General features: G+C 41.8%; 1 protein-coding gene across 1 annotated transcript; it reads left to right on the top strand.

Moving 5' to 3' along the window:
- The first annotated feature begins 3,143 nt into the window (after nt 1–3,143).
- Nucleotides 3,144–18,433, top strand: LOC115504857 (flavin-containing monooxygenase 5-like). The gene is given in 8 exon segments (XM_030302056.1): nt 3,144–3,282; nt 6,980–7,164; nt 7,595–7,748; nt 11,310–11,452; nt 12,486–12,685; nt 14,119–14,468; nt 16,459–16,531; nt 18,082–18,433. Coding segments are annotated over 8 exon segments (1,596 nt in total).
- Nucleotides 18,434–19,842: the final 1,409 nt, after the last annotated feature.

Below are 19,842 nucleotides of genomic sequence, written 5' to 3'. Positions count from 1 at the left end.
CTCATTGGAATATTCACAAGGGAAGGAAAAATGGACTAAGAATTTATCCAAAGAGCAACTCATTACCATTTCCAGTGAGGAAGAAGACAGGTTGATGTCAGTGTTGGCTATACGTATGGAGAGACATTTTGCCAACTGAGATTTAATTTGAGTTTGTTTCAGATGAGGGGATAAATAGACAGAGGTGACTGGGCACTGGAGGTCAAGGGGAGCTGCTGAAGAAGCAACAGCATATAAATGATCAAGGAGACACTTACAACACACTAAACACAGATTGCACATGCTAATAGCCTTTTATTTTAGCAGCCAAGGAAATCAACTACCCTGGAGAAAAGTGACTGGATAATTTTGATATTTGAAAGGTGATTTTTCAAACAAATGTATATGTCCCAATGAAACATAATAGCCTTGGCATTAAACACATGGACACTGAGTATTTGGGTTCACTTTTCAAATTATTAAATGCAACATTCATTGTCTATGTATTTCTGTTGGTAGCAATTTCTTTGTTAATATAGACTCCTTCTGCTACTTTGTGATCTAGGGTGTCGGCTGATATTACAATCCTGCGAAGTGCGTGGAAAACCTATGGGTTAACTGGTGTACTCAGGGGGGATTATTTAAGGACTAGCTGCTGTCACTGGGTAAACTCATTGCTTGTAGCCTCTGGATACATTTTCAAGTAAATAGCAACACATCCAATGGTACAGGGTTATGTTAATAAGCCTTAATTTAAAAGAATTTACCAAGGAACTCCAGATTAAAAAACAGTCTCATATTTTAATAGCAGCTCGAATCCACTGTAATAGAAACGTATTAAAATGCAGTACAGAATTCCTGGGGCACCTGGGTGGCTCAGTCGGTTAAGTGTCCGACTTTGGCTCAGGTCATGATCTCACGGTTCGTGGTTCAAGCCCCACATCGGGCTCTGTGCTGACAGCTCAGAGTCTGGAGCCTGCTTCAGATTCTGTGTCTCCCTCTCTGTCTGCCCCTCCTCCACTTTCTCTCTCTCTCTCTCTCAAAAATAAACATTTTTTAAAAACTTTTTTAAAATGCAGTACAGAATTCCTTTCAGTTTTTCTTCCAGAGAGAAATTCAGCTTTTCTTTCAGAGAGAAATTCAGCTAAAGAGCAAAGATACAGGGAGGAAATCACCAGAGAGTTAAGGAGACCTCTCCTAAGGAAACTGTATTTCAGGGGTACCTGGGTGGCTCAGTTGGTTCAGCGTCTGACTCTAGTTTCACCTCAGGTCATGATCTTGCAGTTCAACCCCCACATCAGGCTCTGCGCTGACATTGTGGAGCCTGCTTGGGATTCAACCTCTCTCTCTCTTTCTCTGCCCCTTCCCTGCTTGCTCGCAATTTCTCTCTCTTTTTTTCTCTCAGAATAAATAAATAAACTTTTTTAAAAAAGGTTTTAGGGGCGCCTGGGTGGCGCAGTCGGTTAGGCGTCCGACTTCAGCCAGGTCACGATCTTGAGGTCCGGGAGTTCGAGCCCCGCGTCGGGCTCTGGGCTGATGGCTCAGAGCCTGGAGCCTGTTTCCGATTCTGTGTCTCCCTCTCTCTCTGCCCCTCCCCCGTTCATGCTCTGTCTCTCTCTGTCCCAAAAATAAATAAACGTTGAAAAAAAAAAAAGGTTTTAAAAAACTATTTCAGAAAGGAAGGGGGGGGAGGAAGGAAGGAAGGAAGGAAGGCAGGAAGAGGGACGGAGGGAAGGAAAGGAAAGGAAGTAGGAAGGAAGGAAGAAAATTCTATCTCCTCATGTTTCAACTGAGTAGCAGAGGACAGAGCAAACTCATAGAGCAGACAGGGTGAGGAGAGTGGTGTCCTCAGAGTCACTTACAGATAAGTGGCATTTCTGAATACCTGTTGATATCGCCCGTATATTTTCTCCATCCGTTGAAAAGTGCACTGCCTGATCTGATCCCTGACCCTGATCCTGACCCTGACACTGACGCCTAGTACTTCACCTCCAACCTCATTGTACCCTCTACCTTTCTGGCACCCACTCACAAAGCTTCGCTTGATTTCCTTCAAAAATGTCCATCCAGCATGTTTCTGCCTCAGACTCTCTGCTTGGAGTTCTCTTTCAGATGCCTACAGGTGGGTTTGGTCCCCCACTTCCTGCTTCAGTGTCATCAGGGAGCCCTTCCCTGACCGTGTTGTAGAAAACAATAGCCTGCCTCCTGTATTCCCACAGCCCCTACCCTGCTTCATTTTTCTCCATAGTGTGTATCATCGTCCAGCTTACTATTTATTTACTCCCTTGTTTATTCTCTACATCATTGGAATGTTCTCAAGGAACTATGTTACCTCCGTTCACTGCTGTATCTGCCCAACTGAAGTCATATCTGCAACAAAGTAGATACCAGTAAGTGTTTAGTGAATGAGCAGATGGCAGAACATTAATCTTCAGGATGAAGGCAGTTGGACTACTTTTGTGAAGAACGTTTACATGTATGTAGCTTGCACTCTGCCCCAAGAACAGTGAGATGAGCGATACTTACTTGATGAAGTGCTCTGTTGGAGTTTTCTTTTTCCCACCCACTTCAAACCCTATCACAGGGCAAAAGTGGGCATTTTCTGGCTTAAATCAAAAGTAAATTGTGCAAAAGTCACCGACATGAGTGTTTTGGCAAGCAGATCGTAGTAGCAGAAGGAGTTAAAAGTCAGTTTGTGCAAAATCTGTATATGGAGGTGTGTGTGTGTGTGTAACTTTAGGAATCAATTTTTTTTTGAGAGAGAGAGAGAGAGAGTGCACATGCGCGCGCATGATCAGGGGAGGGGCAGAGGGACAGCAAGAGAGAGAATCTTCAGCCTACGAGGGGTTCCATCTTTGACCTGGCCTGAGCTGAAATCAAGAGTCAGACGCTTAACCGACTGAGGCACCCAGGGTCCCCCAAACCTTTTTTTTTAAGCAATCTACTTTGTACTTGAAAATGAGAAAGTCTTGTGTGAGGTAGGGTTTTCTGTCGCTCAGAGAACCTTTGAATTGGATAGCAGCTTTGAGTAGGACATTACTTAAATGCATTAGCTAGCAATTTTAGAAAGAAAAAAAAAAACTAATGATGTTGAACTGTAGAAAAAAATTCCATGACAAGAAAAATCTGATTTTCTACTAATAAATTCCCTGATACAGGGAACAATGCCAGGAAAGAGAATTGCAGTGATTGGTGCTGGGGTCAGTGGATTAGGGGCCATTAAGATCTGTCTGGAGGAGGGATTGGAGCCCACCTGCTTTGAAGGAACCAATGACATTGGAGGACTGTGGAGATACCAGGTAAGTTTGAATAGACTATGTCACCGTATGTGTGATGACATCTTTTCCATATCTGGAAGTAGGAATGCAAAGACATCAGCAGTAACTTATCCTCAACTACCAGCGTAATAATTATTATTTTTATTAGAGCCTACACCTGTGCGTCGAATCCCAATCTTTCCTTCCCCCAAGGATGATGCTTCAACAGTCCTTCCTCCTTACAGAGTCTAACTTCCTGAAGTTCCACCAGCCTTACCTAGTGGGCATACAAGCCCTCCCAGAAAACTGCTCTCACGGCTGTTACCAATCAAAGCTGTCAAATCAGATGGACTTCCTGTGTTGAGTTTTCTTGCTTTCTCAAGGGGATCTAAAAGTGTCAAAAACCAACTCAGTTTAAAAACCGCTTGTCCCTGGCTTCCGTGATTTCACTCTCTTTTCCTCTCTCCTTTTCCAACGCGATAGTTTTCCACTTGGCCTCTCAACATGGCTGATTGTGGTTCTATTCTCGATCCTCTGGTCCTTTACTTTTTGCAAGTCCCTTGGGATTCTTCCTTATCACCCCACCTTGGCTTTCAGCTACCACATACATGCTAATGCTTGATCTATCTGTAGATTTTGATCTTCATCCTAATAATATATATGTGCTAGTAAGGGCAGCTAACACTAACTGTCCCACAGACAAACTCTGAAATCTCCAGGACTTAGCACAATAACAGTTTCTGTCCCGCATCATAGTCTGATGTGACTAAGCGGTTCTTTTCCAACTTAGAGTTATGCCCCTTGACCATGCGACCTCCAAGGTTGCCATGTGGGGATAAAAGAAAGGTAATCTCTGGGATGTCTCACCAACACCTAGTTGGCTTTTTAGGTCTATCCTTTTTTTTTTTTGGAAGAACAATTCCCTGCATTACATTCCCAGTTTCAAGTATTGGGAGTAGTTTCCATGTTCCTTTTTCTTTTTTTTTTTTTTTTAAGTTATTTATTTATTTGAGAGAGACAGACAGAGTGAGCAGGGGAGGGGCAAAGAGAGAGAGAGAGACAGAAAGAGAATCCCAAGCAGGCTCCGTGTGTCAGCACAAAGCCTGATGCAGGGCTCAAACTCAGGAACCCTGAGATCATGACCTGAGCCAAAACCAACAGTAGGATGCTTAACTGACTGAGCCATCCAGGTGCCCCAGTTTCCATGTTACTGGTTGGACCTTAACCAATACAGGCCTGTCTCTAGGAAAGCTTCTCCAGCCTCCACACCCAATGTCTACAGCACCCTGTGAACACAGGCTATTAGTCATATCACACTATATGCACTTGTTGAGGTGTATAAGGTTTTTAAGCATTTTTTGTGCATGATTTGGTCTTCACAATAACTCCGTGAGAGAGGCAAGCACTTATTTGCAGGCGAAGAAATAGATTCAGAGAAATGATTTGATGTCAGGTTCCCTATCCAAGACAGACAACGATATATCTCCAGGACCACATCAGAATGCCACAAAATACCACATCATGTCATCTGATTTCATCTGATACCCATCTTTTAAGCTTTCACTCATAAAAAATGCTGCTTATATTTGCAGAAGCTATCCTTCTCAGAAGGGATATTTTTATATATGAGTGTTCACTACAATGGCATTTATTAAACAATACTCTCCATTTTGAGGGAGAAAACACATATTTTGATCTGTTCTTAAAGTTGATGTGATTTAGCAAGAATTAGATTCCATATTTTCTGGATTCAAGTTTAGAATATTCATAGTACATGTATTACTGATTCTTTATTTCACCAATAATATACAAAAGATGAAAAAAATAACCTCCTCCCCAATTGTGTTTTCTGCGTACATATATTAAAATGACTATATTTTAAGATTATAATAAATTCTTCCCGGGAGAAAACAACATATTTTAAGTGGTGGTGTATTTCTTTTCTTAGCCTTAAATCACTTAAGTGTCTAGCCTTAGTTTCAAAAAAAATCAGGAATGGTTGCTAACACACATAACAGATATTATGTGCTGTATGGACTCCTGAAAAATTAGCATGATAATGTGCTTCACAAGATTGAATTAGGTAATGTATATAAAAAACTCTTTAGGGGTGCCTGGGTGGCTCGGTTGGTTGGGTGTCCAACTTCGGGTCAGGTCACGATCTCACAGTTTGTGAGTTCGAGCCTTGTGTTAGGTGCCGACAGCTTGGACCCTGGACCCTGCTTCAAATTCTGTGTCTCCTCTCTCTCTTCCCCTCCCCAGCTTGTGCTCTATCTGTCTGTCTGTCTCTCTCTCAAAAATGGACGAACATTAAAAAAAGTTTTTTTAACTCTTTATAAACCGTAACATATTGTAAAGTGCTAAAATACAATATACCTATCTGTATGCATATAGATAAGTAGATAATAGAGGTTCTGAAAGATTGAGAAACTGAGACCAAAAGCATATACATCAAAACATTTAAAGTGATCATCAAGTTGGCGAGGATGTGAAGAAAGGAGAACCTTCTTACATTGTTGGCGGGATGTAAACTGGTGCAGCCACTCTAGAAAACAGTATGGAGGTTCCTTAAAAAGTTAAAAATAGAACCACCCTATGATCCCGCAATTACACTACTAAGTATTCACCCAAAGGATACAAAAATTCAGATTCAAAGGAGTACATACATCCCGATGTTTATAGCAGCATTATCAACAATTGCCAAACTATGCAAAGAGTCCAAATGTCCATCAACTAATGAATGGATAAAGATGTAACATATGTACACACACACACACACACACACACACACACAGGAATATTACTCAGCCATCAAAAGGAATGAAACCTTGCCATTTGCAACAATGTGGATGGAACTAGAGGGTATTCTGCTAAGTGCAATAAGTCAATCAGAAAGACAAATACCACATGATTCCACTCGTGTGGAATTTAAGAAACAAAACAATTAATATATGGAAAAGGGGGGAAAAAAGAGACAGGGAGACAAACCCTAAGAGATTCTTAATGATAGAGAACAAACTGAGGGTTGATGGAGGGAGGTAGGTGGGGGAACGGGCTAAATGGGGGATGCGCATTAAGGAGGGAACTTGTGATGAGCACTGAATGTTGTATATAAGTATAAATCACTATATTCTAAATTCTACTCCTGAAACCAATATTACACTATATGTTAACTACCTAGAATTTAAATAAAAATTTGGAAAAAAAAAAAAAGAAAATGATCATCAAGAATGATATTCATCTTGATTTTCTATAAAATTGTAATAAACATTTGATGCTTTTGTAATTAGAAGAAAATTATCAATTTAAAAAAGGAGGGAAAAAAGAAAGCCAAATGTACTAACACTCTGTATTCTTTTCTGTCACTACAAACAGCATGGACTTCTTGGATATCCTCTGGCCAGGACTCTGACCCCTCTGAGCTCAGTGGGCAGAGAGGCAGCCCCAACTTCCTCTGATTATTTTCACTCTCTGGTATTCTACATACATTTTTCTTTTCAGGTTGCTTCCATCTTTTCATATTCTCCACTTTGTTTCTCAACAAAATTATCTGTTGTTTTAAACTAAGGCAAGGTAGCTTATCTCTTCGTGAAGGTACTGGAAAAGCAACTTTACTTTCTTTGAAGGAATTCATCCCAGGAGCCTCACAATTTGACAAATGAAGGGATTGATTTTTTTTTTTTTTTAAACTGTTACTCTTGTATTCTAAAAGATGGGAAGTATCTTCTTTTTCCTGGCAGGAGGAGACTACGAGTGGCAGGGCAAGTACTACAAATCTGCCACCAGCAACACTTCGAAGGAGATGACAACCTACCGCGATTACCCTTCCCCCGATCGTTTCCCCAACTACTTGCACAATTCCAGAATCATGGAGTACCTCAGGATGTATGCACAACACTTTGACCTAACGAAGCACATCCGGTTTCTGGTAAGTGGAGCCGGGAACACTCAGCATATGCAGAACCTTCTTGGTAGAGTCCAGAACCAGGCTAAGTGAGGGGCAGCAAGGCACAGGCATTCAATCTTGGAGGGGAGCCCTGTGTGCCTCTCTGGTGGAGTCAGCAGGACCTTCCATCCTTACTTCCTTCTGGAAAAGGTATGATGGGCTTGGCTGAAACGCCAGACGGTGCACCTGGTGTTGGCTCACCGTCAACTACATTCAGGACCACAGCTGGGGACGTGCTGGCTTACGTCTCTACTTAAAAAAGTCTTGGTAGGAAAACCAGCTATAAAGAAACTCTTTCAGAAAACCCCGAGGGAGAGTAGCTATAACCAACCTTACTCAATGAGGCCAAAAGTTCTGGGACAGGAGGCAGCCAGGAAGAGAGGCCACATGTCCAAGTTTGTCTCATTCCCAGTCAAAGGTGCACAGCGTGAGGAAGCGCTCCGACTTCTCTTGCACGGACGTCCTGGTCGAGACCACAGGGAAGCAGGAATCCTATGTCTTTGATGGGATTATGGTGTGTAGTGGTCTTCACACCGAGCCCATCTTGCCACTCCAGAACTTTCCAGGTATGTCATATGGAGCGTCAAGGCACTGGCGCTGTGGGGTTTTATCATTGTTGCTGTTGTTATTCTCGAAGAAAGTTCGTCACTCAGAAAGCCACCCTATTTTCAAAAGAAACATTATTTTTTTCTGATTATAAAGTAATGCATGCTCTTACGGGGTCCATTCAAATAATACATAATATTATAAAATCAAAAATTGAAATTACTAATACCTATTGCCACAAGTTCTGGGTTATTTTCAGAGAAAAGCATTACATTTTTCCACAACTAACAAGCAAAATGTGGGAATTGTTGTGTGTTGGCAATAGTTGGAGTGAATACGGGGCTCCGGACTGGCTCATTTGGAAAAAGCGTGTGACTCTTGATCTCGGGGGTCATGAGTTTGAGCCCCACGTTGGTGTAGAGATTACTTAAATAGATAAAAAACTAAAAAAAATAGTTGGAATAAATAGTAGGATCAAAGCTAACAGAAATATATTAAGATTTAGCTATATATATATATATATATAAAATTTATGTCAAGTTAGCACATACAGTGTATACAGCATGCTCTTGGTTTTGGGGGTAGATCCAGTGACTCATTGCTTACATACAACACCCCGAAGGTGTATGTAGGTACATAGCCTGATGAATATAAATAGCCATGTAACATCTTAGAAGTTGCGTGTAATGCTATTGTTACTATCTGGAAGCTTAAGTACCTCGCATAAGGAATGCTGCAGGAATGGTTACCTACACAGTGCACTCCCTGTTTATCCTCAGGAGCAGGATGCATGCTCAACTCTTCTCAAACAGGGCTGAACCTGAGACTCCTTTGGGGATCTTAGAAGATTCTAGATGCCCCCCACTTTCACTGCTGTGTGTGTCTGTTTCCCAGTGTCTGAGAAGACAATGAAGGTTTAAATGGGTCGAGAGAAATCTCTTGGTTAGTTGATTCGAGATTTAAATATTCCCGTATTCATCATTCAACAGTCATTCAAGAAATACCTGTTGGGCACCAAGAGTCCAGAGGCTCAGCAGAGAACGAAACAAGCAAAACCCCTGCCCGCAAGGAGCATGCGTACGGCAGATGGACACAGACAAAAATGGGATAAATATGGGGAGGTGGTAACTGTGGGAAAGGGGAGGAGTTTGGGGACGAGGGTGCGATGCAAGGTTAGATGAAGTGGCCAGGGAAGGTTTCCGTGAGAAAGTGACATTTGAGCAAACGCCCAGAGGAGTTGAGGAAGTGATGCAGATATCTGGAGAAGGCGCCCCGCAAAGGCCATGATGGGGGAGTGTGCCTCCCAGGTTCCAGTGTGGTGGGAGGAGCGGATGGGGTAGGCAGGAGATGACCTCGGAGAGTGAACGGGGGGCCCATTGTTTGCACTCTGGCCTTGAGCGAGGGTTAAGAGCTGTTAGGAGGTGTTGAGCCAGTAGAGGCGTGCTCTCATCTCTTTAGCTGCTGTGCTCAGAAGAGTCGGGAGGAGGTAGTAGACATGGAAGTGGGGGAGCAGGGAGGAGGCTCTTGCGCTAATTCAGGGGAGACATGATGGTAGTTTGGACCAGGGTGGTGCGGTGGAGACATAAAGAAGTGCTTGGGTCGTGAATAGAGTTTTGAACATAGAGATGATAGAATTTGCCGATGGGCCAGAACTGAGATGCAGCAGGGAGGTATCGAGGTACCTTTCACGTCAGTGGTCCCAGCAATTGAAGTTGCCACGTCCTGCGACAGGGACGATGCAGGAGACGCTGGTTCTGCCTGCATGAGGAGAAAGACGGAGGGGACCACGAAGCAACAAGGCTGAAGGGATGTCACTGAAAATAGGAAGAAGTGTGGGCCGGGACTGAAGATACTTAAAGAAGAGTGTTAAACCTATTTCTCAAGTACTTACTATTTAGGAACATTTTAACAGATCTGATACCGTTCCTATGAGCTGGGTGAAACCATACCCATCGCAAATGTCCCTAGTAGTAAAAAAAAAAAAAAAAAAAAAAAAAAAAAAAGCTGACCTTCATGCCTACATTTGTTTGACCTCAAACCCCCTCACGGTTTGGCCCACAGGGCAAGGGATTCATTTCAGAGTTGAAGAGAAATATTTTCTCCTGGGAAGGGAGACAGAAAAAGGATGGATGAAAACACAGTAACTTTTAGGTGTTGGGAAACTCATTGAAGATCTTTGTTGTTCCATAATGTGAGGGAAAAAAAGTTATCTTCAGGAATGAGGTGAATCGCAGTGGGCCCGAGGGGAGGGGAAATGATTGATGAGAAATTTTATGGACTACGCAACTCGGAAAGATGGAGTTTGGGAACAATTAGATCCGTGCCAGGAGTTCACTAGGTGAGGACTGAAGAACTTCCAAAGGAAAGCTGAGATCTTAGATCAGATTCTGTAGGGGAAAAGAAACAGGGCAAGGACTGACCCACAGTCAGGACTGACTAGGGCTGTCCAGTGTCACAAGAGGAGCAAACGAAGCCCATATGTGCAGACCCTAGTGTTGCTTAAAAAATGAAATACTGTCAGGGCACCTGGGTGGCTCAGTCAAGTTGAGCGACCGACTTCGGCTCAGGTCATGATCTCGCAGTTTGTGAGATCGAGCCTCGAATCGGGCTCTGTGCTGACAGCTCGTAGCCTGGAGTTTGCGTCTGATTCTGTGTCTCCCTCTCTCTCTGCCCCTTCCCCGCTCATACTCTGTCTCTCTCTGTCTCTTAAAAATGAATAAACGTTAAAAAAAATTTTTTTTAATAAATAAATAAATGAAATGAAATACTGCGAAATCAACCAGCTTTTATGGCTTTGCCATATGAGGTTTCTATTTAAGTCAGAGGAAATTTTTAGGCAAAAATATTAAGTTCCTACATTATTTTAGCTTCAGATCCTATAGGTGATGTTGGAGTGTTTGTCCCCAGTAGTAAAGCAGAGTGAGTAGTGCTGGTGGGAAGGGTGTGCTGGGCCTAGCCTGAGATGGAAACATCTAGACAAGGGTGAAGCTTGGGTTGGGAAAGCAAGACAGAAAGTGGGTCCAAAGCAGTAATTGTAAATAACAAGGATGAAGGAAAAGGAAGATGCATTACTTAAATAGGAGCCTAACTCACCTATGAAGGCTTGGCAAGGAATAGGTAAGTAAAAAGGAGGCAGAAATTAGATGTCTGAGTTGTTTAGAAACCTGATAATTTGTTTAAGCTTGGAATTTATGATCTAGAACAAAAATGTTTGAGGATTTATTCTGTTTGATGATGTTGGGCAGATACAATCTGCAGGCCAGCATCAGTAAAGCAGCAAATGAGAGGTTTAAATAGGAAGGACTTTGAATTAAATAATAAGCTTTAAAAAATAATATAGGGGCACCTGGGTGGCTCAGTTGGTTGAGTGTCTGACTTGATTTTGGCTCAGGTCATGATCTCAAGATTCATGGGATCAAGCCCCTCATCAGGTTCTGTGCTTATAGCACAGAGCCTACTTGGGATTCTCTCTCTCCCTCTCTCTGCCCTTCCCCCTCCTTCTTTTCTTAAAATAAACAAACAAACATATATACATACATACATAAAGACCAATGCTTGAGTAACTCTATTCTTGCCCACAGGAATCAACAGGTTCAAAGGTCAATATACCCACAGCTGTGAATACAGGAGTCCAGAGAAATTTCAGGGGAAGAAAATCATTGTGGTTGGCATTGGAAATTCTGGAGCTGACTTGGCAATTGAGCTCAGTCATGTAGCTTCACAGGTTTGTTTCCTAAAATTCTCTTTCCTGAGATGCACCCTGCCCACTGCCCTCTGAGATGTTGGCATTGCATGAAGTGTGTGTGGTGGGTACCCACACACTGCTTCAATCCTGATTGTTAATTACCTCTTCACACTCATTTTCTTGGTAGCAATCTTGATAATACATTTAAAAAATGAGAATTGAATAAAAATCGATATTTCAAACTTTAGGGACCGCCATATTATTTTCACCAGAGAGTGTCAGCTTCACTGGTACAGCCACGAGTTAAAAAAATGAACTACATCAAGGGCGCCTGGGTGGCTCAGTCAGTTAAGCCGCCGATTTCAGCTCAGGTCATGATCTCACAGTTCGTGAGTTCGAGCCCTGTGTTGGGCTCTGTGCTGACAGCTCAGCTTTGGATTCTGTGTCTCCCTCTCTCTCCACTCTTCCTCTGCTCGCACTCTGTCTCTGTATCTCTCAAAAATAAATAAATGTTAAAAAAATATATTTAAAAAAAATGAACTGTATCAGAAAACCACTTTAAATCCCTTTATGTTTCACTGATACGACACTTGATATATCTCCCAACTCTGATTCCTTCCATACCTAGATTTCTAGGTATACATAGTGACCAAGTACGTATTCCAAATTCTATAATATCATAATTAGCAGATGGTTGGGATCTTACATGTCAATCTGTTGACCTCTAGTCATCTTACATCATTGTGTTTGTCCAGAATCTGCAATGTAAGAGATGGCAAGCATCAAACACTGCTTTGGGGAAAATGCAAGAGGGATAGTGAGTGAGACCCAGAGGAAAGCTGAGGGAGATTTCTGGAACTATAAGCCACAAGCCAAATGTGTCTGTTTGCGTGTGTGTGATTGTATCTGTCTGTCTATCTGTCTTTGAGGACAGAGGAACTCTTCAAGCTAACAAGGCAAGAGAGTTCTTATCCATCTCTCATGAGCCAAATGAGAGACATCTGAAAAACTGAGAAAGGAAAGTCTTACACTGTGAGGCATCTATATTTCATTTATCTGCATTCTCTCCCAGGTGTATCTCAGCACAAGGCGGGGTGCGTGGATTTGAAACCGGGTCTGGGATAATGGAATGCCCATGGACACTGTTCTCTTCACTCATTTTAAGACCATCCTCAACAAATTTTACCCTACATTCTTAATCAACAGATGGGCAGAGAATAAATTAAATGCTCGATTTAACCATGACGTTTATGGCTTACTACCTAAACACAGGTATGTTCTAGGTTTTTTAAAAACTAATTTTGGGGCGTCTGGGTGGCTCAGTCGGTTGGGTGTCCGACTTCGGCTCAGGTCATGATCTCACTGTCCATGGGTTCAAGCCCCACATCGGGCTCTGTGCTGACAGCTCAGAGCCTGGAGCCTGCTTCGGATTCTGTGTCTCCCTCTCTCTCTGCCCCTCCCCTGCTCAAGCTCTGTCTCTGTCTCTCTCAAAAAAATAAACATTAAAAAAAAAACAACTAATTTTGCCTCTGTCTTTTAACCCTGGTGTAGTTAAGTATTTTCTTTCTTTCTTTTTTACATTGGTAAAATGCAATCCCTATCTCCTATCTGTTATGAGGTAAAAATGTGCAAGCACAAAAAATTGATTGTGTACAGTGTGGATAAATTTAATAAATATTTCTGAGTTCCTACTATGGTCAGGTATGTTTCTGGATACTGGGAGTAGAATAAGGACAAGGTCAGGTGGAGTCCTAGCTCTTGCTGGACCTCCTTTCTAGTAGGGGAGAAACCAACCAGGGGATAATGCAATGACGTGGAGTCATATGTGCTATAACAAACAGTAGGAAGAGTTGGGGAGAGGAATCTTTTCTAGATGGGGTGGTTCTGGAATGCATATATGATGAGAGAGCATTTGAATGGGACCTGAAGGAAGTGAGGAGGCAAGACCTGAAAGAATGTCTAAGATGAGAATATCATTCTGGGCAGAAGAAACACAAGTTCAAAGGCTGGATGGAATGAGCAAGGAACCAACCCAGTGTAGAGACTGTTGGGGGAGGGGAAGTGGTAAGAAATAGATTCACAGTTGTAGGCAGGAGCCAGATCACGGGGGGATTTTTAGGGTTAGGGCATGGTCATAGCTTTCTATTTCATTTTTGGTGAAATAGAAACCCATCAGGATATAATTCTACGTTTTCAAAAGATCCCTCAGGTTGCCGAGCGGAGGGGAAATTATAGGGAGGCTGGGGTAGAAGCAGGGAGACTACTAAGTATTAAATGATGTCAGTAAAGTTTATAAAAGTGGTATGTAGGTTCTCGAAATAAATGGAAATCAGAATATGATCTAATTTTCCTATTCTAGTATGAACACTTCCACCAATTGCTTTTAAAAAATCTCTCCCCCAAAAAATGGTTTCCAAGAAATTAGATGTCAATATTATCATTGGCATAAACTTATATACCATTGCAAAATCTTCTCTTTGCATATAATAAGTATTAAATAAATGCTATTGGCATTCTAATAAGTACAGGATATTTATTCAGTAAACAATTCAGAAAAAGTATTGACTTAAAGAAATTTTTTATAAAACAAAAATGCAAGTTTTTTTTTCTTTAGCTCGACCAAAAAATATTTGAAATATTTTTGAGCTCAACTCCTATCCCAAAAGACATATTAATTTTCCTGAATTTCAATTTTTATTCTTCAGACTTCTCAGTCATCAAGCTACTTGTGGTGATGATCTACCCAATCACATAATATCTGGAAGAGTTCTGATAAAATCAGATGTTAGGGAGTTCACAGAGACGTCAGCCATCTTTGGAGATGGTACAGAAGAGGACCTTGATGTTGTTATTTTTGCCACAGGATATACTTTCTCTTTTCCCTTTTTGGAAAACAATGCAACAGTTCTGGACAGCCAGCACTCCATGTTTAAATTTGTCTTCCCCCCTCAACTAGAGAAACCAACACTAGCTTTCATTGGCATCCTGCAGCCAGTGGGAGCCACCATTCCCACATCGGAACTCCAGAGCCGATGGGCCATGCGTGTATTCAAGGGTATGCGCTGACCTTAGGTGACCACCCAAAGAGGTGATTTCAGAGGCATTGCAAAGGTCTTCTGCTGCAAAACATATGTGAAGTTAACCTTTACAGTATCCGAAATTGTACCACTTCGTATTTGTTATGTCAGTGTTTGATAACTATTTAACCTTTAGGATTCCCATGAAAAATGGAGATTAAAAAACTACCTTAAGCTACCATCAAGTGACAACTTATTGGCAAATAATTCTTCGGAGCACATTAGGGCAGGACCTAGTAGAGGAAGTGATGGAAGTAGAAGAAAGAGCTCAACCTGAAGTATAGATGGGAAATAATAGCTATGCTACTTCTCAATTGTTGCTAGAATAATTCTGGAATGAGCCTAAATTAAAGGGAGCATTTTTTTCGCCTCTCACGTTCAAAATAAAAGAGGACAGGCAGAGTCACAGAATTATGAATGGTAAATTATGTGAATTATGTGAACTATGGCCAAATCACCAAGTAACTGGGGTAGCACCACAGCACAATTAAAAGAGTAAGAGCTCTGTACCAAGACAAACCTGGGATTAAAGCCCAGCTCCCCCAGCGGTACCTGGGTGGCTCAGTCGGCTAACCATCTGACTTCATCTCAGGTCATGATCTCACGGTCTATGGGTTCGAGTCCTTCATTGGGCTCCATACTCAGAGCCTGTTTGGGATTCTCTCTTTCCCTCTTTCTCTGCCCCTCCCTCACTGTGTATTCTCTCTCAAAATGAATGAATAAACTTAAAAAGAGAAGAAAGAGAAGAAAGAAAAAAAAGAAAGAAAGAAAGAAGAAAGAAAGAGAAAGAAAGAAAGAAAACCCAGCTCCTCCATATCATTAATTCTAAGGTTGAGAATTAATTGATGAAGACAGATTCACAAACTACCTTTTGTCAACCACATTGTATTAATTCTGCTCATTTGTTTCTCCTTTAAAAAGTTCCCCATATTTTCCCGGAACATTCTGTGTTTCTCAAAATATAGAATGTCACTCATCAAAGAAATGAGGGAGAATTATAGGAAGGTGTCTCCATGAGTTAAGACGGGAAAATTAAGGGGCGCCTGGGTGGCTCAGTCGGTTGAGCGTCCACTTCAGCTCAGGTCATGATCTCACAGTTTGTGAGTTTGAGCCCCACGTGGGGCTCTGTGCTGACACCTCAAAGCCTGGACCTGCTTCAGATTCTGTGTCTTCCCCTCTCTCTCTGTTCCTTCCCTGCTCATGCTCTGTCTGTCTGTCTGTCTCTCTCTCAAAAATAAATAAACATTCCAAAAAATTTTTTTAAAAGATGGAAAATTAAGAATAAATCTTTGTCCAATGAAAACAAGAGACATTGAGTCACTATTTATTAGTAAATACAATATGTATTTGTAAACAAATTCATAACATAAATGAACAGGGGTAACTCACTATTTAAAGGACAGCCTGAGTGGCTTAGTATGTTAAGCATTCCGGCTCTGATTTGGGCTCAGGTCATGATCTCACAGTTCATGGGATCAAGCCTCATGGCAGGCTATGCTCTGCCTTGCTTGGGATTCTCCTATGCGGAGCCTGCTTGGGATTCTCTCTCCCTCTCTCTTCGCCCCTCCCCCGCTCCTGCGCTCTCTCTCTCTATCTCTATCTCTCAGAAATAAGCAAATAAACATCTTAAAATATGTGAATAAATAAATAAAGGGCAGCCAGAGTGAATGCTCTGATAATGGAAGCACACGCATGCTACTTTTTGTCTTGTCATTTGGGTGCCACTGCCTTCAGTCCATCCTTCTTCGCGGGCTTTGAGGTCTGCTAGTCAAGATGTGAACTCGTTAGAGGACACGTCTTTGCATCTGTAAGGCATTTGCCTCAGACGAAACAGGGAGTGGAGGGCACACGAGAGGACCTCCTGGATCCAGCTCCCTCATCTTGTGCTGCCTCACCTAGGATGTTCTCCACCCAAACGACTCCCAAGGTATTCATTTCTTCTGGAATCTCATCTTCTTTCTTTCCTAGGATCGAACAAATTACCTTCAGTGAGGGGCATGACGGCAGACATAAGACGGAAGAGAAAAAGATTTGGAAAAGAGTAAGAAACTTGCTTCTTAGTAAAAGTCAATTGGACGTTTGGGGCGCCTGGGTGGCGCAGTCGGTTGGGCATCCGACTTCAGCCAGGTCACGATCTCACGGTCAGTGAGTTCGAGCCCCGCGTCAGGCTCTGGGCTGATGGCTCAGAGCCTGGAGCCTGTTTCCGATTCTGTGTCTCCCTCTCTCTCTGCCCCTCCCCCGTTCATGCTCTGTCTCTCTGTGTCCCCAAAAAATAAATAAACGTTGAAAAAAAAAAATTAAAAAAAAAAAAAGTCAATTGGACGTGTTTAGGTGGAGCTGTTTGCCTATCAAAGACTCTTTCTATTTTTTCCCATCATACAATCTGAGTCTATTTGCCTAGATGAGATCTCAAATTATCAACTTCGCCATCTCTTCCTGTTATAATACATAATATAAATGTAGGGAATATTTATGGGGAGAATGGATACAGAATAGTCCAATATGGAAACCTTAGAATCTTGTTTAAAATTCATGTAACACTAGATAAATACAATTACAAATTTATGTCATATCGTAGCCTTAGAGCTGGGAAGTGTAAAAAAATGTAAGATGAAATGAAGGGTTGTTTTACTCCTTTAAGGAGTTGGAAAGATAAATCAATGTGAGAAATGAGTTGGCAAATCATTACAGAATCTAATTAAAATACTGACATGAAGTCAGAGGCTCATAGGTTGTATGAAATCTTCTTAATAGAAAATCATTCTCAACCACTGAGGTGGGAAATGTAAGGTATTTCTATGCAACAAATACCTGTTGAGAATTTACAGTGTGAATGTTTACAGCCTGTCTCCAAGACCAAAGGGTTTATCCCAAGAAGAGTCAGTTATCCAGCAACTGGTTTAAAAGGTCGGCCAGGAATTACATTTTAGTAATACTTAAAATCAAATGAATGTCACACATACCTAAATAACTGGCATGTACAATTTCATATTCCCCACCAATTTACCAAAATGAGACTATACCCTGAATGAGAATCCAATGCATGGCCAAAGTACAGGATTTAAGAAAAGAATACCATTAATATAATAACAATCTTCTGAAACCCACCTATTACCATCCAAGGCTCTGGGAAGGATTTGAGGATGAAAAATACAGGTGTGTGAATATTTTGTTTAGAAACCACTGAGAGGAGCGCCTGGGTGGCTCAGTCAGTTAAGCGTCTGACTCTTGATTTTGGCTCAGGTCGTGATCTTGTGGTTCATGGGATTGAGCCCCATGTCGGGCTCTGTGCTGGAAGTGCTGAGCCTGCCCAGGATTCTCTCTCTGCCTCTCTCTCTGCTCCTCCTCTGCTTGTGTGCTCTCTCTCTCTCTCTCTCTCTCTCTCTCTCTCAGAAGTAAATAAATAAACAAGAAAAATTTTAAAGAAAAGGAACCACTAAGAAATTACCCGTAGCCATCAGTCCTTTCCCCCATGGGTCACCCCCTCACACAAAGTCCACCGATGTTTAGAGGAAATTATGCTTGGAAGGAAGGAGGTTGTCATCTGACTTGAGGTTTCTGACTGCGGTTTTTTTCCCCTTCTGCTTTCAGATTCCTGAATAATCCTCGCGACACATGCAGAGTGCAATACGTGGAGTACATGGATGAGATTGTCTCTGAAATAGGAGCGAAACCCAACCTGCCCTCCATCTTCCTGTGGGATCCGAAGCTGGCTATAGAAATTTTCTTTGGCCCGTGCACGCCTTACCAGTACCGCCTGCAGGGGCCAGGGAAGTGGGCTGGGGCCCGGAGAGCCATCCTGATCCGGAGAGAGCGGATCATCAAGCCCCTGAGGACTCGAACCCTCATCTGTGACCAGCCTCCATCCTCTGTGCCATTTTGGCTTAAAAGCGCCTGTGCAGCTCTTCTCTTTGTTCTCACCTTAGTCATTATTAAAGGATAATCCTATGATCTTTAGTATATTAGGAGCTGACAGTGACACACACTAATTAAGGAGATTGAGCGTGTTCAAGTGTTTATCCCTCAATTCAGACTAGACCAGTACAACGAATAATTCTAAAATCTCTCTGTGTGAGTATTTTGGCAAAATTGGAGATTTCTTCAACAGACAGTTCAAATGAAGTGGGTTGTATGAAACTTTGCTTTGGAAGCGAAAAGTTAATTTCCATAATATGGCAGATGTTCTCAGTTACACCAAGTTCTCCTAGGCCCTCCTTTTATAATAAACACACGGTTTGTCAGCTATTCGCAATTGGCAAATTCTTGGTTTCGCGTGTAAAGCACAGGCTGGGAAAAAGTATCTCTTCAAATGATCTCGAATAGCTAACGATGAACAAATGTCCTCATCAGAAGCCTTCTCCTCGGGGCCCTGGGTGGCTCAGTCAGTTAAGCGACCAACTTGATTTCAGCTCAGGTCGGGATCCCAGGGTTGTGGGATGGAGCCCCATGTTGGGCCCCATGCTGGGTGTGGAACCTCCTTAAGATTCTCTCTCTCCCTCTCTCTGCCCCTCCCCTGCTCACACTTTCTCTCTGTCTCAAAATAAATAAACATTAAAAAAAGAAAGAAAGAAACCTTCTCCTCTACAGTCACATTCTATAGAATCATGGATATTGAGGTAACAGGTTACTTATACGCAGGTTATTTCAGGTATTACTGAGGGTATTTTAGGGGATGGAGAATACCGCAGAGGAATAATAGAAGTCAGAAAATGCACATAATTTGTGTTCTGTTAAAACTATCCAAACATGGAACAAATTCTACAGTAAACATACAAAATTCTATAAAATCGTTCAGGAGAATGTGAAGAAGAAACGGGGAGAAAAAGTAGTAAGTGTACATATACATGGTGAAATGATGACCATAATCAAGATAATTAACATAGTCATCATCTCACATAGATATGTTTATTTTTGAGATGAGAACACTTGAGATCTACCCTCTTAGCAAATCTCAATAATATATTCAGTGCAATATACAATATAATATTTAATACTTTAGTAAGACAGTATTATTAACTATAGTCACCATACTGTACATTAGGTCTCCAGAACTTATCATCTTATAACTGAATGTTTCTTTGACCAACATCTCTCCATTTCCCCCCAACCACCAGCCTTTGGTGACCACTCTTCCACTCTCTAATTTCTAAGAGTTTGACTTTTCATAATTCCGTAAGTTAGATCATGCCGCATTTGTCTTTCTGTGTCTGGTTTATTTCATTTAGCATAATGTCCTGCAGTTTCGCCCATTGCATTACAAATGGCAGGATCTCCTTCTTTCATAGGGCTAGATAATACTCCATTATGTATATACACACATCACATTTTCTCTATCCCTGTATCCATCAATGG

Source organism: Lynx canadensis, chromosome F1, assembly GCF_007474595.2.
Source record: "Lynx canadensis isolate LIC74 chromosome F1, mLynCan4.pri.v2, whole genome shotgun sequence".
Lineage (NCBI taxonomy): Eukaryota > Metazoa > Chordata > Mammalia > Carnivora > Felidae > Lynx > Lynx canadensis.
The sequence above is the reverse complement of the archived record's forward strand: the minus strand, read 5'-3'. Positions and strand labels throughout refer to the sequence as shown.